At 48.8% G+C, this 23664-nt stretch overlaps 1 protein-coding gene across 1 annotated transcript; it reads right to left on the reverse strand.

The window, feature by feature from the left end:
• Positions 1-406: 406 nt before the first annotated feature.
• LOC127187888 (prothrombin-like) lies at positions 407-15273 on the reverse strand. Its single transcript, XM_051144127.1, has 14 exons — positions 15127-15273; positions 14608-14777; positions 14000-14024; positions 13740-13790; positions 9870-9975; positions 9638-9774; positions 7294-7611; positions 6917-7054; positions 6714-6840; positions 5516-5683; positions 4915-5088; positions 4565-4746; positions 663-733; positions 407-568 (listed from the first exon to the last, which is right to left on the reverse strand). The coding sequence occupies exons 1-14, from the start codon at positions 15203-15205 to the stop codon at positions 428-430; spliced, it is 1887 nt and encodes a 628-aa protein (XP_051000084.1). The 5' UTR covers positions 15206-15273; the 3' UTR covers positions 407-427.
• Between the last annotated feature and the right edge of the window lie 8391 nt (positions 15274-23664).

Below are 23664 nucleotides of genomic sequence, written 5' to 3' on the forward strand. Positions count from 1 at the left end.
CCCCACTGCTGCGAATCCTAGATGTGTAACTTGGGACAAGTTACTTCTCCAAATCTATTTTTTCACCTCCCTCCCTCCTATGAGAAGCCACAGCTATCTTTTGTGAGAATTAAATGAAATAATGCATCAAGGTTAGACTATGAAACATTTTAAATGCTCACAAAGTCAACTGCTGCCTCCCGTCTCAGCTGGCCTGTGCTGGAGACTGGAGTGTTGGCAGTCCTGTCTTCCAGCAGCATTACTGCCTCTTCTGGAGCCCAGTCCAGAGAGGTGTCCATCAACAGCACTGGGCACACTGAGGCTTACCGCAGTCACTTTTATTGAGCACAGAAACAAACCACAAAAATATTTTGACTGGTTTCTGTGATTTTACAATGATCCCATATTGTGGTTACCCGCCCCCCCCCCACACACACACAAAATCCATCTAGCCAAATCGATCAATGACTTTCTGTATCCATTTTTTCAGGCGGAACACGTGTGTGTAGAAGCCATATTTTCCATACCGATCACAGCCTTCACCCCATGAGGCAATGCCCATTTGATACCAGCGGTTATTATTAAAGTTCTGAGGAAGAAAAGTGGGGTTTCCAATAGTGAGGTCCAAGCAGCTGTTTGTGGCCCCCAACCTTCCCTTGCCCCTGGCCTTTAGAGAAGCTTACTTTCATGACAAAAGGTCCCCCACTGTCACCTTCACAAGCATCTCCTCTATTGGTGTCATTCACCTTGAAACCTTGAGGAAAAAACAGCAGAGTTCAGGAGTCACATCCTTAGGGCACACCCACGGGGACCCCATCTGGTCATCTTGACCTCATTGCCTCACCTCATGTACCTGATCCCTTAGCAGACTTGTTGACTTTACCTGACAAGGTGCTTCCGCTCCAGCCACTTCTCACCATTCCACTCTGGCCAAGTCACAGCCCTAGCCTGTACCCTAAACCACACCTTCAAACAAGACTACAGGAACACCCAAACCTCAATTTAGTCTACTAAATTTCATATGTAATCTAAAATACACACAGGGTGAGGGTGGACACATCCTTCAATAGATGCAAGGAGGCTCAGTAGACTCAGACACATGAAACTAACCAGACGCACAGAAGGACACCATAAAAAAATAGAAGACCTTAGTAAGACACCTATCTCAGTCAAGGACAAAACTATCTGAAATACCCTCAAACAAGCCTATGCATATGGAAAAAAGCTTGACTCACAAACCTAAAAGTTAAAAGCAAATTTTTAAAAGTCAGATGGCTTATAAAAATCAACAGTTAAAAAGTTGGAGAGAGGCCGGGTGTGGTGGCGCATGACTTTAATCCCAGTACTCAGAAGGCAGAGGCAGGTAAGTCGCTGTTAGTTCCAGGCCAGCCTGGTCCATAAGTAAGTCCAGGACAGCAAAGGCTACACAGAGAAACCCTATCTGGAAAAACCAATAAATAAATAAATTACTAATAATATAAATAAAAAGTTGGAGACAGGAGGATTCTTTTAAAATTATCCTCAGTTGCATGCTGAGTTTGAGGCTTGCCTGGGATACATGAAACTTCCTCAAAAGACCAAATATAAATTAACAAACCAGGCGGGTGGTGGTGGCACACACCTGTAGTCCCAACGCTTGGGAGGCAGAGGCAAGAGGATGTCTGTGAGTTAGAGGCTAGCCTGGTCTCTAGAAGAGTCCAAGACAATCAAGGTTACACAGAGAAATCCTATCTCGATAAAGCAAAAAACAAAAAACAAAACAAAAACAAAAAAACAAAAATAAATTAACAGAACAATGGGGGAGGTGTTACAAGGAGGTTAAAATGGTTGAGTGTGGTTATGCCCACCTATAACCAGGAGGCTGAGGTGGAAGTATTACAAATTCAAGGCCAGCCTGTCCTAAACAGTGTGGCAGAGTGCTTGGCTAGCATGTATGAAGCCATTTGGATCTCCAGTACCCCATAAACTGAATAAACTGTGCATGATGGTACACTGTGATCCCAGCACTGGGTGGGTAGGGTTGGGAGACCCAGAAGCATCAGCAGTTGAAGGTTATCAACCACATAGTGAACTCCAGGCTAGCCTGGGTTACATGCGACCCTGTCTCAAGGAGGGAAAAAAGCTACTTAGTGGAGGAAAGGGAAGGAAGGAAGGAAGGAATTGGCATCTTGAAAAAGTATAGTCTCATTAGGGAGTCGGGACTGGCATGTGCCTGTAATCTCAAAATTTAGGAGGCAGAGGCAGGCAGATCACTGTGAGTTTGAAGCCAGCCTGGTCTGCAAAGTGAGTCCAGGACAGCCATGGCTACTCAGAGAAACCCTATCTCTAGAAAAACCAAAATAAGAAAAAGAAAAACTTTAAGCCCAAATGTAATGCAAACTCTCCTAAATACATAAAATTTCTTAAAGCAATGATAACACAGGGAAAATGATAGCCTGGCAAATAAAACACAATAATTATAAAATAATGAGTTAGTGAAAACAAACTCCAGCCAGGTGACCCACATGTTTAATCCCAACACTCAGGAGGCAGAGGCAGGTGGATCACTGAGTTCAAGGCCAGTCTGGTCTACAAAGGGAGTCCAGGACAGCCAAGGCTACACAGACAAACCCTGTCTCAAAAAACAAACAAAAAAGGAAAAAAGAAAGAAAGAGGATAGAAAAAAAGAAGACACTAAATCCAAAATCTTAAATAGTGGGTCAGCCTAAGCTACACTAAAACATACATATCCCCTCCCTTTCTCTTTTTTTTCCCCTCTTTCTCCTTTGCACACACACACAAATATAAAAGATAAAGGTAAAAATTAATGTTACAGGACAGAAAAATAATATTTAACAAGTCAAATTCTTGGCCTTTGTGTGTGTGTGTGTGTGTGTGTGTGTGTGTGTGTGTGTGTGTTGTGTGTTGTGTGCAACCGGAAAACTACTTCTTAACTCTAAAAGAGTATGAGATGAAACACAAATAATATAAAGTGTCACAGAACACGCAGATCACAGACTATATCCCAGCATTCTAGGAAAACACCAAAGTAGACCTGAGGAGATGGGAAAACTTCTCACAACACTAAAGTGAATATTTTGGTTCTTGGTTTGAATGGGATTATAGTCAACATCAATGTTTTATGGACAAAATACAATCCCAACAAACATACCAATACGTTCTTATTTGTTTGCTTGAATTTTCTTTGAGACAGGGTCTCTATGTAGCTCTGGCTGTCTCTGTGTAGCTTGTCCACAGTGCTAGGACTGAAAATGTGAACCACTGCCCAACTGTTTGCTTGGGTTTTTCGTTGCTTGCTTGCTTGGTTTTTGGTTTTTCAAGACAGGGTTTCTCTGTGTAGCCCTGGCTGTCCTAGACTAGTGTTGTAGACCAGGCTGGCCTCGAACTCACACAGATTAAAGGCGTGCACAACCACTGCCCGGCTGTTTGCTTGTTTTTTTTGAAACAAGGTCTAACTGGAGCCCAAATGAGCTTTGAGCATGTTAGGATCCTCTTGGCTGAGGTTACAGCTGTACTCCACTCTACCTGGCGCTCTTCTCTTACCTCATCCCCTGTGGGATGGCTGGGTTTACTGCACTCCAGCCACACAGGCCTCACACCTACCAAGCACTCAGCCACCTCAGGACCCTTGCACCTGCATCTGTCCCCAAAACCAGGCTCACAGCCTCCCTTTCTCCCTCTATCTCTGACTCTCTCATTCCCTCCTTCCAGACTCTGTTTAACCGTCGCCTGCTTGAGAAAGCCCTTCCCCAGCCCCTCTGGCCACTGTATTTCGTTGACCTATCCCTTCCAGTCTCCCTTACTCTGCAATCAAGAACTGGTGCTCGCCGGGCTTGGTGGCACACACACCTTTAATCTCAGCACTTGGGAGGCAGAGGCAGTCAGATCTCTGTGTGTTCAAGGCCAGCCTGGTCTCCAAAGTGAGTTCAAGACCATCAGAGCTCTGTGTAATAGCGAAACCCTGTCTCAAAAAACCAAAAAGAAAAAAGAATGAATGAATGAATGAATGAATTGGTCTCTACATGTCTGTTGGCATGCCCTTTCTAGAAAGGCAGCTTCCTCAGGACAACCTGTTTGGGTCCCTGTGGTGTACCCTCAAACGCTGTCTTGGACAAGACAGAGTAGGCACTCAAGAAATATGTGCTGAGTGACTAAATGAATGCCCTTTCCCTACCCAGGACCAGAAATTAATGGCCACAGGCCACACACGTGTACACACACACACACACACACTCTCTATCTCTATCTCTCTCTTTCTCTCTGTCTGTCTCACCTCAGGCCTCTTTCTAGACAGGGCTTCTCTGTGTAGTCTTGGCTGTCCTGGACTTGCTTTGTAGACAAAGCTGGTCTCGAACTTGCAGAGATCCTCCCGCCTCTGCTCCCAAGTGCTGGTATTAAAGGCATGCGCCACCACTCCCAGCTTGCAGAAACTTTTCCTTTCACCCCCAAAAGCTTCAGCCATTTGCCTGGAGTCACCTGCCTTGTAAGTGCCCAGGTGTGCCTTGCTCAGACCACATCCCAGGCCTGGCAAGCGCCCCTCCCCCCACCCCCAGCTGTTCCCATGGCCCAAGACACAAAGCCTTACCAGCACAGAACATGTTGTCAGAAATGCGTATCTGGGTAGAGGCTTTGCACACAGGCCACTCTACAATGGGCAGGTTTACCGCCTGCAGGACGCTGGGCTGTATCTCGCTGATGCTGGTTGTCCACGGCTCCCGGAGGTTGCCCCAGCCTGTCACCCGCCCTTTATGCCCAGCCTGGAGCAAGCTTTAGGGAAAGAGAGGGACCTGGTGAGAATTGTCCCCGACAGCACCTAGGAGCCCAAGATTTAACAAAGTGTCACAGAAAAGGACTCTTGCATTCACACCGTGGAAGCAGGTACGTGCCAGGCCCCAGGGTCCAGAGCCAAATCACAGCTGTGGCCCTGGTGCTGACCTGGATGCTGTCTGCTTATCCGGCAGGCACACAGGGTGAATGTAGTCACTGAAGGTCACAGGCTTCTTGAGCTTTAGCAGAGCGATGTCTCGGTCCAGGTTCTCCCGCCAGTTGTATCTGGGGTGGATGAAGATCTTTTCCAGCATGGAGATCTTTTCGATGTTGGCCTCATACCTGTGCAGACCCCAAAAGAGAAAGCAAGAGCTTAACATCCACCCAGGAGAACACTCAGCTCACAGAGCAAGGTCACAGTCTGCCCCCACAGTCTGGGAGGCAGGATGACCTCTGAACCGCCACACTCTGGCAGCTTGCTCCCAGTCCCACAGCCACCTAGGGCTTCTGAGTCACATCGGCTAGCGACACAGTTGGGCACAGAGCCACTCGTTCTGTTCAAATAATCACAATTTAAAGAGACTCTCATCTGGACCTTGTTCTGGTGTCTGGAGTGGGACAGGGCATGGCCAAATGGGCTTTTCCAGTGGGGATGTCAAGAGGTCATGCCCTGTGAGAAGTACAGCCACATGCCATGTGCCCCAGAGCCACCAGAGCCCCTAATGGGTACTCAGAACCCAGCCAGTGACCATGAGCCACTAGCTCATACCTGGTTCGGGAATGCTTGCCAATGCGCACCAGGAGGTCATTCTCAGTAAAGTTCTTGTCCCAGGGTGGGTACAGAATGCAGTGGGCAGCAGTGAGAACCCATCGGTCACTGATAAGGCTGGCCCCACACAACAGCTCTTGGGGAGTCTTCCGGAAAAGCATCACCTGCCTAATAGAGGAAATAGAGTGCGTTAATATCTGGGCCCTGAGCTGGGCCTGGTGGCGCATGCCTTTAATCCCAGCACTCGGGAGGCAGAGGCAGACGGATCTCTGTGAGTTCGAGGCCAGCCTGGGCTACAAAACGAGTCAGGACAGCCAAGGCTACACAGAGAGACGTTGCCTTGGAAAAACAAAACAAAACAAAACAACAACAAAGGACTGGGCCCTGGTATGACTGTGGTGGTGCACACCTTTAATCCCAGCTTGGGAGGCAGAGGCAGGCAGATCGCTGTGAGTTCGAGGTCAGCATAGTCTACATAGCAAGCCCAGGACAGTCAAGGCTACACAGAGAAACTCTGTCTCAAAAAACTAAAAAAACTAAAAAAAAGAAGAAAGAAAGAAAGAAAGAAAAAAAAAAAAAAAAGAAAGAAAGAAAAAGAGCAGGAGGAGGGGAGTCCTGGTTGATCAGGAGCCCTGGAAGTTGGAGGTGAAAGCCTAGGTTAACAGAGTAGTGGGCTAGAGCTGGTTGCAGTAGCACACCGGGAGGCAGAGGCCAGAGGCAGGCCGATCGCTGTGAGTTCAAGGCCAGCCTGGTCTACTACCAGTCCAGGGCAGCCAAGGCTACACAGAGAAACCCTGTCTCAAAAAACAAAGAAAACAACAACAAAACAAAGAGTACTGGGATAGGATGGAGGCGATAGACAGACGGACAGACAGACAGACAGACAGACAGACAGACAGACAGACAGATAGGTGAGGGACAGGGCTGCCCTGGGGGATCAGAGCTCTTCCAATGTACCCTTTACATAGTTTAGCACAGCTGTGGCGTAGGAAGAATTAGATACAAGTCTTGACTGTGCAATGTGCCTGGGCCTCAGCTCCACCACCAACTGGGGGACGTGGTAAAGCCAATGGGCTGAGGGTGCTCCAGAAATAATTAGAGGACGCTAGTGTCATCTGTGGCTTGTGAGTGCCAGGTCCTGCAGCGCCTGTGGGTGGGACAGGCCTTCCATGGGCCTGCAGATCAGTCCAGGACGCACCAGGGGGCGCTACCCTTCTCAGCGTCCCAACCATCCACGATGCACTCCTCTATGTAAGACTCAAGAAGCTTCTTTTCCGTTTTGTCTTCCAGCGACTTCTTCTCGAACAAAGGCCGCAGGCCACAGTCTGCAAAGCAAGGCCGACGGTGAGGGGCCCATCCTGGCTTTCAGCCCTGTGCCCCATGGACACGCGGGTGCCTCACCTGCTTCCCCCAAACCGAAGGTCTTCTCATCGAAGAAGGTGTGGTACTCTGCGTCGGTGGTGCGCCCTCTGATGGATTCCCCAGCCTGGCTCTCCGGGCTCTCCGGGCTCTCCGGGCTCTCCTCTCCCAGCGCCTCGTCTGTAGAGAGCCGGCAGTGGCTGGGACCAGAGACCTTCTCAAGACCCCGCGGGCCTCGGAGGGCGTTTGACTCGGAGGTTGAGAGCCTAGGCACACCTCAGTGACCAGCCAACACCTCTCAGGGCCTCCGTTACTCAGCTATGAAACGAGAATAGGACCTACCCCTAGCTAGGTTTCTGTAAGGCTGTAAGGAACCCACTTGTCCTTGGCCCCTGGCCCTCCCAGCCTCTCCTGCTCACCACAGTAGCTGAGGCTGCAGTACTCAAAGTCGCCAGGTTGTCCCGCCACGTAGCACCACACGCCCTCCTCATCCCCATCTGGGTTGCGGCAGAAGTTTTCCACGAGTTTCACCTCTGGATCCAAGTCCTGGAACTTGCTCAGGGCCCTGGCTGACGTGCTGTTCCAGGCCAGGCAGGGGGACCCAAGTGTTGTCACAGCCAAGTTCCCCTGGTACAGCCGGCCACGCTCAGAGATGCACTGCTCCGGTGGAGGTGCCTGGGTGCCCCTGGTACCTCCAGAGCGAGGAATCATCTCCACAGTGGTACGGCCATCTTGGCCTGGTGGGGAGGGGTACAGAAAGCGAAGCTGGGATAGCAGGCCGACCCAAGGACGACTTGAATCCCAAGTCCTGGTGGATTTCACCTGTGTGACTTCAGGCAGCTTAAACACCCCCAGCCTCAGCAAGCTCCTTTCAAACTGTCCGCACCTGCCTGTCTTCCCCGATAGTTGAGAAGAGAAAGTAAAAGCACACACACAGCACAGGTGTTTGGTGCATAAGTCACATAGGGAAAGCAGGCAGAGCCTCCAGGGGTCCTAGGATATCTGCAATCTATTGGTAGTGACTGCCTGGAGTCAATTTGTATAAAACTTTGTGTGTGTGTGTGTGTGTGTGTGTGTGTGTGTGCGTGTGTGTGTGTGTTGTTTTTTCGAGACAGGGTTTCCCTGTGTGGCCTTGGCTATCCTGGAACTAAGTCTGTAGACCAGGCTAGCCTCGAACTCAGAGATCTGCCTGCCTCTGCCTCCTGAGTGCTGTACTCACAGGTATGCACCACACCTGGCTTGGGTTTCACGTTTTAATTGGACAGAACAGAAGGCCTGGTGGATCTACTAGGGATGTGTGTGGACAGGTCAATTTCAGCAAGTCTGCAATGTATTTGCCACAAATGCGGATAGACGGTACAGTCTAGGTAGCTGTTTTTCTAAGATGATTGATTGGTGATTTGCTTTAAGCCTGTCTGGGGTGGAGCATAGCTGCAAAGAACAGGGCACTAACCCAGCAGCTAGGGAAGGGGCATTCGCTATCATTTAGTTACAGCCCTCAGCCCTCGTTTTTCTTTTTATTTTGAGACAGGGTCTCACTAAGTTGTCTAGGCTGGCCTCGAACTTTAAAACAAGGATTTATTTTGTTTTTTGTTTTTTATTCCTCTGTCTCTGTCCTGTGTGTGTGTGTGTGTGTGTGTGTGTGTGTGTGTGTGTGTGTGTGTGTGTGTGTGTGTGTTTGCCAAAGAGAGTGTTGGATCCCCGGAAGCTGGGAGCCACATGGGTGCTGGGAACTGAGCTCTGGTCCCCTGCAGGAGAAGCAAACACTCTTAACTGTTGATGTCTCCGAGCTAGGCCTTGAAGGGCTTGAACTTTTTCTCCATCTGTCCTCCTACCATCTCCAGCAGCTATAGTTATGCTCATAGGTCTGCTCTGCCAAACTTTTTTTTTTTTTTTTCTGGGGAGGGTGTTGAACCTAGGGCCTTGTGCATCCTAGCCCAACTCTCTGCCACTAACCCACACCCCTAGCCCGTGATATGAAGTCATCGCTCTGACTTCATCCTTTTACTCTGGTTTTATAGCAGACTGTATCTCACTTCTTGACTGACTTTGGCCTTGGTCATGTGGCTTGTTCTGCCAATGGAGCCCAGGAAGGACTGCCCAGCACTCTGCATGTAGGCCTTCAAGCATTGCTTCTGCTCATTGCTCTGCAGCTCTCCTGTCCTCATGGATGGAAGAACTTCCTTAAGGAATCAGGTTCCACCAGACCCATCATTCATAATATACCTATCCAGGCAGGCCCAGCATTTAGGGGTGGAACACTGTCTCCCCACCCCAGACTCAGACAACGCTGAGTAGGGCTGAGAGCATCCTAGCCCTGCCCCAGTGGGGTAAGAAAGAAATGCTTGCTGTGGCATGCCCCTCAGATATGGGTGTTTGCTCTGCAGCATTATTGTGACTAGAGCCCTGGCAACTAAATACAACAATCACCCAGGGCAGAGCCTTATATGCTTCCTCTGTGGTGTTTGGAAAAGGCATGTGACTAAAGTGATCTGGAAGGACTTCCTGGAGGAAAGCACCTTAACAGGACACAAAAAGTTGCTTGAAAGGAGCCACAGCCAAAGCATGAGGAGCCAAGGCTGGGAGGAAGCAAAGAAGGAGACAGGCAGCCTGCCCCGGTCTCCCAAGTGGCCTGGCCAAAGGGCCCTTTCTGTTTGTAACTTCTCCCCCTTGCTCTGAAGGTGGCCACCATTGTGATGGCCATTTAGGGTCGTCAGGCCTTATGAAGAGCCCTGGGCCTTGGCCTTCTTAGCCCCAGCTCACCACAGACAGGGACACTGCATTCTTGTCTGCGCACAGTGGGGTCTGTGGTGTAGCACCAGGGTCCCTTGGTGCTGTCATCTGGATTCCGGCAGAAGTTCTCCTGCAGGTTAGCCCCGGGATCAGTGGTGATGTTGATCCTGGAACAGAAGGGTGCTCAGGGGACCTGTGACTCCCAGAGTGTGCCTTTGCTTCCCCTCCTGCACGCTGGGAGACAGGCCTGCTTGCCACTCACTCAGGCTTGTGTGGGTAGGGGCTCCGCCACAGCTGGCACTCGATACCGGTATAAGTGACATTCACAGTCCCATGGTAGTTCTTACCCCGATCCATAGCACAGCGACCTACAGAGACACACACCCAAGTCTGCATCAGACCCTGAGGACTTTCTCCAATTTCCTATTAACATTTTGTCTGCCCACCCACCCCAGGCTCTCTATGGTCCACCATCCATAACCGGGAACGCCTTTCACTCCTTTGCAGAAGTTTTGTGCACTCCACAACAGCCATGTGACAACCAGATGGCAGGCACAGTTCTAATCCAGCCCTGGCCGTTGTTATTTTAGGGCCTTTGCACGGTTTCCATGCTTGGCTTCTCTCAGGTTTGCTCATCTGCTCGTCCCACGAGGCCAGGTAAACAGCACTTCTGGGAAGCCATCTCTGATTCTGCCCACAGCCAACTGCCCTTTCTGCTCTCTTCTGGCATTTCCAGGAATACCTTTAATATGTGGTATTTCTGTTATCCTGAGATTGTGAGTTCCTTAAAACCCACACCTTTGTTTGTTTGTTTGTTTGTTTTTCAAGACAGGGTTTTTCTGTGTCGCCTTGACTGTCCTAGACTTGTTTTGTAGACCAGGCTGGCCTCAAACTCACAGTGATCCTCCTGCCTCTGCCTCCGGAGTGCTGGGATTAAAGGCATGTCCTACCACACCCAGCTCCCACAACTATTTTGTGCCTTTAAAATTCCCAGCACCTGTTTGGTGGCACTTCTCTATAACCCTCTGTCCCTCAGGGAACAGAAGTGACAGATGGAGGATTCAAGGCCACTCTATCTGCATTTAGACCCTGACTACAAAGAGAGATTCCCCCGCACCTGGCGCCAACACAATGCCTGGCACACACCAAAGGCTTAGTACAATATCATTTGAGTAAGTAATGAAATCCTAGCACTGGAGAGGCAGAGGCAGGTGGATCTCTGAGAGTTTGAGGCCAGCCTGGTCTACAAAAGGAGTCCAAGACAGCCAGGGCTACACAGAGAAACCTTGTTTCAAAAACTAAAAGAAAAAGAAAGAAAGAAAAAGAAGAAAGGGGGCTGGAGAGATGGCTCAGCAGTTAAGAGCACTGTCTGCTCTTCCAGAGGTCACAACTATCTGTAATGAGATCTTATTCTTTCTTCTGGCAGGCATGAAAACAGAGCACTCCTATACATAAAACAAATAAATAAATCTTAAAAAATAAAATAAAAAGAGCCAGCGTGGTAGCACACACGTTTAATCCCAGCACTCGAGAGGCAGAGGTAGGTGGATCCCTGTGAGTTCGAGGCCAGCCTGGTCTACAAAGCAAGTCCAGGACAGCCAAGGCTATACAGAGAGACCCTGTCTTGAAAAACCAAAATAAACAAGCAAACAAACAAATAAATAAAAAGAAAGAAAGTACAAAGGCTGGAGAGATGTCTCATCAGTTAAGAGACTGGCTGCTCTTCCAGAGAACCAGAGTTTGATTCCTAGCACCTACATGGCAGCCAGTAGGGGTCAGTTTCAGAGGATCGAATACCTTCTTCTGGCCTCTGCAAGTTTCAGACACATAATAGTATCCAGATGTGCATGCAGGCAAACACCCATACATATAAAATAAAAAGACAAGTCTAGAAGTGGTGACACACACCTTTAATCCCAGCATTCAGGAGGCAGAGGCAGGTAGAGCTCTGTGAATTCCAGGCCAGCTTGGTCTACAAAGAGAGTTCCAGAATACCCAGGGTTACTACACACAGAAACCCTATCTCAAAAACCAAGAAGAAAAAAGAAAAAGAAAAAAAAAAAAACTAGTCTTTAAAAACAGAATTCTCAACAGAGGAGTATCAAATGGCTGAGAAACACTTAAAGAAATGCTCAACCTCCTTAGTCATCAGGGAAATGCAAATCAAAACAACTCTGAGATTCCATCTTACACCCATCAGAATGGCTAAGATAAAAAATTCAAGTGACACCACATGCTGGCGAGGATGTGGGGAGAGAGGAACACTCCTTCATTGCTGGTGGGAATGCAAACTAGTACAGCCACTTTGGAAATCTCTCTGGTGCTATCTCAGAAAAATGGGAATAGGGCTTCCTCAAGACCCAGATATTCCACTCCTTGGAATATACCCAGAAGATGCTCCAGCACACAACAAGAAAATTTGCTCAACCATGTTCATAGCAGCCTTATTCATAATAGCCAGAACATGGAAACAGCCTAAGTGTCCCTCAGTAGAAGAGTGGATAAAGAAACTGTGGTACATATACACTATGAAATACTACTCAGCTATTAAAAACAAGGAATTCCCAAAATTTGTGGATAAATGGATTGAGCTAGAAATGATCATAATGAGTGAGTTAACCCAGAAGCAGAAAGAATCAAATGGTATATACTCAGTTATATCTGCATACTAGCCCAAGGGGCATGTCCCACGAAAGCCTTCACTTACCAGGAAACTGGGACAGAGGGGAGGGCATCCTATTGGGACTCTAAATGAGAGACGCATGGGAGAATAGCAAAATAAAAGGATACAGAGGGTCCTAGAAACCTACAAGTAGAACAATATGATAGACAGATTTGGGCCCAGGGGTCCCGCTCAAACTAAGGCACCAGCCAAGGACAATACAGGAGGTAAACTTTAAACCCCTACCCAGATCTAGCCAATGGTCAGAATATTCTCCACAGTTGAGTGGAGAGTGTGATATCACTTTCTCACGTACTCTGGTGCCTCACATTTGACCATGTCCCCTGGAGGGGGAGACCTGGTGGACTCAGAGGAAGGACAGCAGGTTGCCAAGAAGAGACTTGATACCCTATGAGAATATACAGGGGGAGGTAATCCCCCTCAGAAACAGTCATAGGGGAGGGGAATAATGGGAAAATGGGGGGGGGGGGAGGAATGGGAGGATACAAGGGATGGGATAACATTGAGATGTAACAAGAATAAATTAATAAAAAATAATAATAATAAAAAACAAAAAAACAACAACAAAAACCTAGTCTTTAAAAGCAAATTCACTATCTTAAAAAAATAAACAAATATTGAAAGAAGTGAAACTATGAGCTGAGCATGGTGGTGCAAGTATGTGGTTCCAGCACTCAGTTTTGGGTGGGAGCGTGGAGGATCAGGAGTTCAAAGCCAGCCTAGGCTACATGAGACCCCGGCTCAGGGAAGGAAGGAAAGAAACTCTGACATTTGAGTTCCCTGTAATAATGGAACCTATGTAAGACTAAAGATACAGAGTCCTGTGGAGGAAGCCGCTCCCTGAAGGCTCAGAAAAGTCCCTGGAGGACAGCGTTTTCACTGGAGAATCCTCCATGTGAAAATAACAAAGTAGGCAAGGACTGAGACATCGTGACATGCTTACTGACTCTGACCAGCTTGTCGGGGTTTAGAGGAGGAAGTCAAGGCCAGATGTGCAAAGTTTTCCCATCCAAGAGCCTGAGTGGGGAATCATTGGAAGTTGTGGAGAATGTAAGCAGCCATGGTGCACATGCCTGGAATCCCAGCCCCAGGGAGGCAGAAGTAGGCGGATCAGGAGCTCAGGGTCATCCCCAGCACCTAGCAAGTTCAAAACTACCCTGAGCTACAGGAGTCCCTGTCTCAAAAACAAAACAGAAAGGTTTGGAGAATGAATTGACAAGACAGAGCTCTGGCAGGGACTGGACAAAGGTCCACTCATTCCTCCATACCACCGACAGTCTGGCCAGACACAAAGCCACATGCAAAGACATCCTTGACCATGGACAAAGAGGCAACACCAGGCACCGGACATGCCCACTTGAACCATGGCTCCTGACCACGTAGTAATGCTCCTTTTCTCCCAGGCTTCCCCCCCCCACCCCCACCCACGACAAAGAGCCCACTCCCCACCTTCCAGACAGTCCATGAATGTCTCTCGGGGTGTCCTCACTGAATTACAAACTGAAAAGGAAAAAAAAAAAAAAGCAGAAATACCTTTGTTGTTGCTGTGGAGACAGGATGGGAACAGGTGATGAGGCCATGGAAGCAGGGGCAACAGACAGATGGGATGGAGGGAGGGGAGAGAGTGGGTGTGTTCTACAGGAGAGGAAATTCCTTAGTTGGAGTCCCCCAGCCTCCCTTCTGGGGGGCATGCCTTATTGGCCACTCACCTGTATACTTGGCCCAAAACACATCCTGCAAAGCAAGAGCAGGAAGTGAGGCTCTGGCAGGGTGCAGTTCTACTGTTAGTAGGCACACCCTGACCGCTTCAGTGCAGCTTTAGTCACCCAGTTTATCTTCCACAAGGAGAGCTTATGTAAAGAGAGAGTCCCTCGGCACACATGACTACATGGGGTTCCCTCCAGAAGGGAGTGGACAGGAGAAGGGGAGCTCCGCAAGAAAGGAAAGGGACCACAACAGCACCCCAGGGCCAGGGCCAGTGGGCACACCACAAGGGAACAAAGAAATGACAGAAATGTTTAAGCAATCACCAGGCAACCCAGTCAGCCCCAGTCTAGCTGGCTGTCACGAGCCTCACTGTGACAGGCCAGGCCCACAGTCCCCCAAAGTAGATTTTGGGTCCCTTCTTGCAGCACAAGGAGACAGGAGTCTGATTGGGAGTGAAAGTCTGAACGGGGGTTGGGGAGGTGGGGGACGGGAAGCAAGCATGTTGGCTGCTTGTGTCATCTGTGGATCCAGGCTTCCTCCGCTGAGCCAGCCCAGGCCAATTCCTTGCCTACCTGCCCCTCCTCCAAGCTTCCAGTGTTGCGGGGCTCACCGTGTCACTTTTAGACTCCAGGGCTTCGAAGGCCTCCTCATAATAACACGGCTCTTCCATGCACTCACGCTCCAGGTTGCCCTTTTGCATCTCCTCAAAGAAGCCACTGTTGGCTCTCCGGACTCGTTGGAGCAGTGACAGTGCTTGCTGAGGGGCCAGGAACACTGCAGTTTGGGGGAAGAGCATGGGAAGGGGAAGCCTGGCCATCTCAGCCTTTTAGGGGTAGGATAATGGTTTGCCCTACTAGCTTACAAGAAAGCAAGTAGAGGGTGAGGAAGTAGCTAGAACGCCACTGGACACAGTTTCTGAGTTGCCCACCTTTCGTTGGTTGCCCCAGCCTACCCCCCATTTCTGGAAGAGAAAAGAAGCACCCTCCTTCCTGCCCCCATATACCTGACCCTTCTAAGCTGGACTCTCTGGTTTGAGGTCCCCCTGGGGACTATCCCTGTGTTCTCCCCATCCCTCAGGCCTTTCCCACATCCTCTATCCTGCCCAGGCAGGTCTCCAAGTGCCCCTTACCATGCTGGCTGTGTCCCAGGCTAACCAGGGCAGTTAAAGCCAGAAAGCCAGGTAGGCCCAGGCCTCGGACGTGCAACATAGTGTGTCAGCTCCTGGGATCTGAGGGATTGTCCTGACTCTCTCTTGGTTAATGTTGAACCAACGTGAAGAAATCAGTGGCAAAGGAGAGAGAGGTCAGCGGGTCAGGGCCTTGGGGACAAATGGGTGGATAGTCCTACGGTCCACCCCACCACCACCACCCAAGAGGACGACAGGGTCTCCTGGAAACCAGGGAGAAAATCATTTAGAAAAGACCCTCATCCAACCCCTCTCACCATTTCTTCTTGGCTGAATGCGGATCAATGAGCCCTTCTGGAGGCTCCTTGTAATCCCCACCAACACGGATGGAGCCAAAACTCTCCGTGTCCATGCACCGCGCTTTTCTCATCTGTGCAGTGGGCAGAACCCTTTGTGTTGAGGACTCAGGGACATTATCAATGGAGAGAGCAAGGAGCACAGTGTCTACTGATCAGCACTAGACACAGGGCTAGGGGAGGGTGTGGCCAAGCAAAAGCTCCCTCACTAGCTCTTAGCCAGGGTGGCTCTGCTTTCTTCTCTGAGGGTGCTGTGGGGTTCTGTGAACAGAGGCTGCCTGGAAGGAGCAAGATGGGGGTGGGGTGGGGGGTGCGAGGGGTTGGAGGAGTGGGGAGTGGGGCCTTGTGGCCTCTAGCTGTCTTCTTCCATCTCCTGGCCCAGAACAGGCTCTGGCTGACACAGCCCCTTCCGTCCCATCCTGCCTGCATCAGGCCAGCCTCCTGAAGCTCCCAGTTCTACCCAGCAGCTCTGGGCTTGCTCCTTCTCCTCCCCCATCTACTGTGTACAAGGTAAATATTAGTCCTGGGTCTAAATAGAACAGAGGGACAAAGAGCAGGCACACCGGGGAGCAGGGGACTCTTGCTCGGCCTGGGCTGCGTCAGGGCTGGCTGTTTGGGGTCATGTGCAGCCTGGGGAGAGAAAGGGTTAGTAGAGAACTGGGGTCTGCGACCCCCACAGTCATCTTAATTCCTGAGTGGCCCACTTCCTATGTGTTACATATATGTGTATAATTATATATTGTAATATACAGTACATAGATCACACATAGTATAGCTTTCCTTTTTAAAATGTATTGTTTTTGGCCAGGCGTGTTAGCACACGCCTCAAATCCCATCACTCGGTAGGCAATGGCAGGCGGATCGCTGTGAGTTCAAGGATAACCTGGTCTACAAAGCGAGTTTAGGACAGCCAAGGCTACACAGAGAAACCCTGTCTCAAAAAAAAAAAATTTGTTTTTACCTATGTGCATGTGTATATGTCGGTGTGTGGGTATCTGTCTGAAGTGCTGGAACCTGAGCAGCCAGAGGCCAGATCTCCTGGAGCTGGAGCTATAGGCAGTTAGGAGCCACCCAGGGTGGGTGCTGAGACTCAAACTCAGGTCCTCCGTAAGAGCACTAAGTGCTCTTAACCACTGAACCATCATCTCTCCAGCCACATTTTAAAAATTAACTTTTTTTTCTTTTGTTTTTTTTCGAGACAGGGTTTCTCTGTGTAGCCCTGACTGTCCTGGACTCACTTTGTAGACCAGGCTGGCCTCAAACTCACAGCAATCCACCTGCCTCTGCCTCCAAAGTGCTGGGATTAAAGGAGTGCACCACCACACCCAGCTCTTTTTTTTTTTTCCCCCTTTTGAGACAGTGTTTGAGGCCAACCTGCTCTATATAGCCAGCTCCAGGACAGTCAGGGTTACATGGAGATACCCTGTGTCAAACAAACAAACAAAAACAAAACAAACATATGCCTCTTTAAAAATAAATTAAGCCTGTGTGTGTGTGCGTGTGCGTGCACGGGCGCGTGCACGTGTGTGTGTGCGTGTGCGTGTGTGTGTGTGTGTGTGCACGTGTGTGTGTGTGTGTGTGTGTGTGTGTGTGTGTGTGCGCGCGCGCGCGCGCATTCTCCACTGCCCACATGTCGGGGTCAGGTCTCTCCTTCCACCCTGTGAGTCTCAGGGACTGAACTCAGGAGGTCAGGGTTCACAACAGCTCCCTGCACATCATGCCCATGCCGCTTTCTCCACCAGCAGAGAACACACATAATGAGTTCATATCATATGTGCCTCTTTTGATTCTCAAGATAGAGTTTCTCTGTATAGCCTTGGCTGTGCTGGATTCACTTTGTAGACTAGGCTGGCCTCGAACTCATAGAGATCTGCAAGTCCGGGGATTATAGGCAAGTGCCACTACACCCAGCGTCACTCCAACCCCCTTTTAAAAATATGGTTTTATTTACGAGTGTTTTGCCTGCATGTGTGCCTGGCACTCAGAAGAGGGCACTGATCTCCTGGAAGTGGAGTCACACGTGGTTCTGAGCCACCATGTGGATGCTGGGAGTCTGACCCGGTCCTCTGCAAAAGCAGCAAGTGCTCTTACCACTGGGCCAGCTCTGCAGCCCTCTGCCCTGTTCTGAAGCAGGGTCTCTTAGTGCTCGCTGTTTAGTTTAGACTGGTTGGCCAGCAAGCGCCCAGGATCTACCTGTTATTTTGTAGTTTTCCTGATTTAATTATGTATGTATGTATGTGCATATGAAGTGTGTGGAAACAGATGGCACAGGCCATAGTGTGTGTGTGTGTGAAAGTCAGAGCTTAGCTACTGAGACGAAACTCTCTCCTTCTACTGTGGTTCTGGGGACCAAATTCAGGTCTCCAAGCTTGTATGGCAAGTGCTTCCACCCTCTGTGCTACCTCACTTGCTTCCATGAATTTTTTATTTATTTTAAAAGATTTTATATATATTATATATATATTTAATATACATTATATATAATATATTATATATTACACAGATATATTATATAATATATATTATATATTACATATATGTTATATTATATATAGATAGATTTAATATATTATATATACATGTATATATATATATATACATACAGTGTTGTGTCTGCATGTACACCTGCAGGCCAGAAGAGGGCACCAGATCTCATTATAGGTGGTTGGAGCCACCATGCGGTTGCTGGGAATTGAACTGAGGACCTCTGGAAGAATAGTCAGTGCCCTATAGGAAGTATTTTAATGGATGGTGTGTTTCGTTGTGGTGTTTTTTTTTTTCTTTTTTCTTTTTTGGTTTTTTTTAAAGACAGGTTTTCTCTGTGTAGCCTTGGCTGTCCTAGACTCCCTTTGTAGATCAGGCTGGCCTGGAATTCACAGAGATCGGCCTGCCTCTGCCTCCAGAGTGCTAGTGCTGGGATTACAGGCATGCTGTTGGAAGGACCCGGCTGTTTGAGGTTGCAGTCCTCCCAGTCAAGATAGTCATTCTGAGCTCACCAGTTCTCACCCGCCAGACACTCCCCTTTTCACCCAGATGTCCACCCTACCCCTCTAACTCTCTTCTGGGTCTAAACTAACGGACCCCTGATGTGCTGCCAATCCAACTGTCACCAGATTAACTTGTGAATTACCTTCTTTCTTAGACACACTGCCTGCCAGGGATCTCTGCTCCCTTGTGATTACGTCACAGGTCTAGCTCTATGAGGAAGAGGAGACTGCACAAACCAGACAGAGACAAGAGAGAAGATACCCCTCCCTGGACCTGCCATCCCCTTGGGTCTGCCTGGGCCACGACAGCTGCCATCCCCTTGGGTCTGCCTGGACCACGACAGCTGCCATCCCCTTGGGTCTGCCTGGACCACGACAGCTGCCATCCCCTTGGGTCTGCCGGGACCACGACAGCTGCCATCCCCTTGGGTCTGCCTGGACCACGACAGCTGCCATCCCCTTGGGTCTGCCTGGACCACGACAGCTGCCATCCCCTTGGGTCTGCCTGGAACACGACAGCTGCCATCCCCTTGGGTCTGCCTGGAACACGACAGCTGCCATCCCCTTGGGTCTGCCTGGAACACGACAGCTACCATCCCCTTGGGTCTGCCTGGACCACGACAGCTGCCATCCCCTTGGGTCTGCCTGGACCACGACAGCTGCCATCCCCTTGGGTCTGCCGGGACCACGACAGCTGCCATCCCCTTGGGTCTGCCTGGACCACGACAGCTGCCTTCCCCTTGGGTCTGCCTGGACCACGACAGCTGCCATCCCCTTGGGTCTGCCTGGACCACGACAGCTGCCATCCCCTTGGGTCTGCCTGGACCACGACAGCTGCCATCCCCTTGGGTCTGCCTGGACCACGACAGCTGCCATCCCCTTGGGTCTGCCTGGACCACGACAGCTGCCATTGTCCAGACACACCTGACTGGAGACTTCTGAAACAAGTTCGGCCAGGCAATGACATCCACATTTGACAGCCCTAGAATTTCTCCAGTGACAGATGAACTCTCCTGCTGGGTTATGCTCCAAAACAAAAGAACACTAAACTTAATAACTGCTGATTGCGGGGACTTACATGATATTGGGGAAGGCATGTTACTTTTATGTAAATGTATCATGTTTTTGAAACCAATATTAATGCCCTCAAAAAAGTCTGTACATACTTACTCCTGAGATTTCAACCCACTGAGCAATGATGTTGGTTCAAAACCCCCTGTTTTCCTTCCTTCTACCCCTAACTAGGCTCTAATTGTCTTGTTTTGATACTTATTATTTCTTGTCTCATACAGTTCCTCTGGAGACAGATTACCACCACTGCTAGAATCCCTATCCATCAGGCCATGGTACTTTATCAGACCCTAGATCCCTTTGAAATAGATGATAGATTTCTTTTCTTTCTTTCTTTCTTTCTTTCTTTCTTTGTTTCTTCCTTCCTCCTTCCTTTCTTTCTTTTTTTCTTTTGTTTTTTTTGAGACAGGGTCTCTCTGCTCTGGACTCGATTTGTAGACCAGGTTGGCCTTGAACCCAGCCACCAAGCCCAGCAATGGTAGAATTCTTAAAATTCATGATGACACTTCCACATTAAAAAATAAAATAGGGCTGGGCATGGTGGTGCATGCCTTTAATCCCAGCACTCAGGAGGCAGAAACAGGTGGATCTCTGTGAGTTCAAGGCCAACCTGGTCTACAAAGTGAGTCCAGGACAGCCAAGGCTACACAGAGAAACCCTGTCTTGAGGAACCAAAAACAAAACAAACAAAAACCCTCCCCCCCAAAAAAAGCAGGGTGATGAAGAGATGGCTCAGATGTTGAGAGCACTAGCGGCTCTTCCAAAAGTTCTGAGTTCAATTCTCAGCAACCACGTGGTGGCTCACAACTATCTATAATGAGATCTGGTGCCCTCCTCTGACTTACAGGTGTACATGCAGGCAAAACACGATATAAAATAAGTAAATAAATAAATCTTTAACGAAATAAAATAAATAAAACAGGCGAGGTGTGCTGGCACACGCCTTTAATCCCAGTACTCAGGAGGCAGAGGCCCTCGGATCTTTGTAAGTTCAAGGCTAGCCTGGTCTACAAAGCGAGTCCAGGACAGCCAGGGCAACACAGAGAAATAAAAATAAAATAAATACAAAATAAAACAGAAGGAGATATTGGAAGGGCCCTGCTGTTCGAGGTTGCAGTCGTCCTGGTCTGGATAGCCATTGTGAGTTTGGCATTAGTTGCAGGACTCCCTCTCCCCAGCAGGGCCTCAGCTCTCTCCCTGCCTCCATCTGGAGAGTATCTTTTGTTTGTTTGTATTTTGTCTTTTGAGACAGGGTCTCTCTGTGTAGCCTTGGCTGCCCTGGACTCACTTTGTAGACCAGGCTGGCCTCTAACTCACAGCGATCCACCTGCCTTTGCCTCCCGAGTGCTGGGATTAAAGGTGTGCGCCACCACTGCCCGGCTGGAGAGTGTCTTTAGACATAGATGCCCCTAACCACATTTGATATATGGCTCTTGACACAGCTCCCTGCTAGCTCTCCCCTCCCCGCGTCTGTAGGATAATTAGGTGCTGTGTTCCCACTCATATGATAGGAGCGTGCTGCCAAATGCAGAGCAAGCATTTGCCTGGTTCTAACCAATTATGAATGCCTATCCTGGAAGTCCCTGCACACACACACACCTGCACCCCTCCCGACACTCCCCGAGGGCTACATAGCCTTTGTTCTCCCTGAGTAAAGTTGAACTAGCTCCTGAAGTGGTTCCCAGAATGTTTGATCTCCTTCGTGATTATGGCCGTCCAGGTCCTCCATCTCGTCTTCTGCTCCTCCTGCCTTGGTGGGCTGGTGGCCATCAGGCCCCAGGGAAGAGGAGAACCACAGTGCATGCTACACGCCTGGCTCAGTTCACTTTATCCACTGGCACACAGTTCAGGACTATATCTAGGGAATGGTGCCACCCATAGTGGGCAGGTCTTTCAACCTCAACACAATCAAGATAACCTCACCCACAGACATGCCCACATGCCCACCTTCTCTAGACAATGCCCCATTGAGATTCTCTATCCAGGTGACTATGGATTTTGTCACCTTGACAACTAAAACTAACCATCAAACAGCACAAGCCTGGCAACCTAACTCTGACTCCCCAGAACCCATGTAAAGATGTAATGAGAGAACTGATTTCACAAAGTTGTCCTCTTGATTCTACACCTGTGTCCACACACACACACACACACACACACACACACACACACACACACGTTGACAGACATCTCTCTCTCAATCACACAAATAATTAGTTTGCTTTAATTCATACATATTATTAATTAAAAGGCTAGGCTCTCAGTTAAGAGCTGTCCTTGCAGAAGACCTTAGTTCAGCTCCCAGCATCTATCTCACAACCATCCATAGCTCCTGTTCTCGGGGCTCTGACCCCCGTCTGACCTCCGTGGGCACCAAACACACAAAGTACACATACATATGTGCATGTAAAAGATTCATAAAAAAATCTAAACAAAAATATTTTAAAGGGCTAGTGAGATGGTTCAGCAGCTAAAAACACTTGGGACACAGGCCTGGGGACCTGCGTGCTCAGAACCACAGGGGCCTGGGAACCTGCGTGCTGTTGCCCTCACTGCCTTATGTGACCCCACTGGCCTACAACTCAATACGTAGACCAGGCTGCCCTGTAACTGTTAGAGATCCCCTTTTCTGCCTCTTCAGTGCTAGTATGAATGGAATGCACCACCTCCAACCCTAGCTATCATTCACTCTTTTCTTTTTGGTTTTTCGAGACAGGGTTTCTCTGTATAGCCTTGGCTGTCCTGGACTCACTTTATTTTGTTTTGTTTTTAGTTTTTTGAGACAGGGTCTCTCTGTGTAGCCTTGGCTGTCCTGGACTCACTTTGTAGACCAGGCTGGTCTTGAACCCACGTGCCTCTGCCTCCCAAGTGCTGGGATTAAAGGCATGTGCCACCATGCCCGGCTTTTTTTTTTTTTTTTAAGATATTTATTATTATGTATACAGTGCTCTGTCTGCATCTACACCTGCAGGCCAGAAGGCATAGATTGTTGTGAGCCATCATGTGGTTGCTGGGAATTGAACTCAGGACCTCTGGAGGAGCAGTCAGTGCCCTTAACCTCTGAGCCATCTCTCCAGCCCCTATAATTCATTCTTTGTCCCTTCCCCCTAAAGCCCTTAAATAAAGTTCACTTTAACTATACCCATTTCCAAAGATGCTCCAAGTCTGGGAGTGCTGGGCAACTGTTTTCTGTCATCTAATATTTAAGGGAAGCTGGGTATTGAGCCCAGATAAAGGAAGGTTTGTTACAGACTGCTGAGGTCTACCTTCCCCCTGAAGTGTAATGTCACAGAAAGCATGCCTCATTTTTGTCCTGTGTTTTCAGTCAACCAGAGACACAGAATAAGAAAACCCTGTTCTAATTCTCTGTTCCCTTATGTACCAAATATAAAAACCCAATACAGTCATGACAAATGCCTATAAATCCTAATCCTAGCACTTGACAGACTGACACAGGAGGATCTCAAATTGGAGGCTAAGCTAAGCTATATGAGGAGACTCAGCAGAGAGAGAAGGGAGAAGAGCTTGGGTCGAGGTAAAGAAAGCTCCAAAGCTGAAAATGGTAAGGGCACGACCCCATGCCCCACTCATAGACCTTCAGTCTTCACTGAACACATTTCATATCCTCTGAAATTCACCGCCACATGTTAGAGGCAGTGGTGCCCGCTTACCTGTAAATGTTTCACATAGGAATAAATAGGAACTTGTTCCATCTCATACCAGTGACCAGTTAACAGTAACCTTGAAGAGTCGTGGTTTTTAAATTTGTCCAAAGTTTACAAATTTATTTACACTATCCTCTACCTCTTTTTCCTACAAATTGCACTGATCTGTTAAGTGCTGTGTGAGAAGAAAGCTGGGGAAAAATCCCTCTCCCCAACACAATGTGCAGTTTGTGGGGGTCAAAAGAGGGAGGAGGTGACCAGAAAAGGAATTTTAAACATGCCAAACTGGATGCCAGTCCAGTTGTCAGCAAGAAGTGTGCTCAGTACACAAAAAACATTTAGTCCTTATAAACTTGCATGATCTGCTTGGACAGATGTAAAAGAAAAGAGAGACAAATAGCGATGGGTTGCAGAGAGAGAACACAGGTGAAGACTGAACAATCCAGAAAATGAGAAGAAGCC

The sequence above is a fragment of the Acomys russatus genome, chromosome 4, assembly GCF_903995435.1.
Source record: "Acomys russatus chromosome 4, mAcoRus1.1, whole genome shotgun sequence".
Lineage (NCBI taxonomy): Eukaryota > Metazoa > Chordata > Mammalia > Rodentia > Muridae > Acomys > Acomys russatus.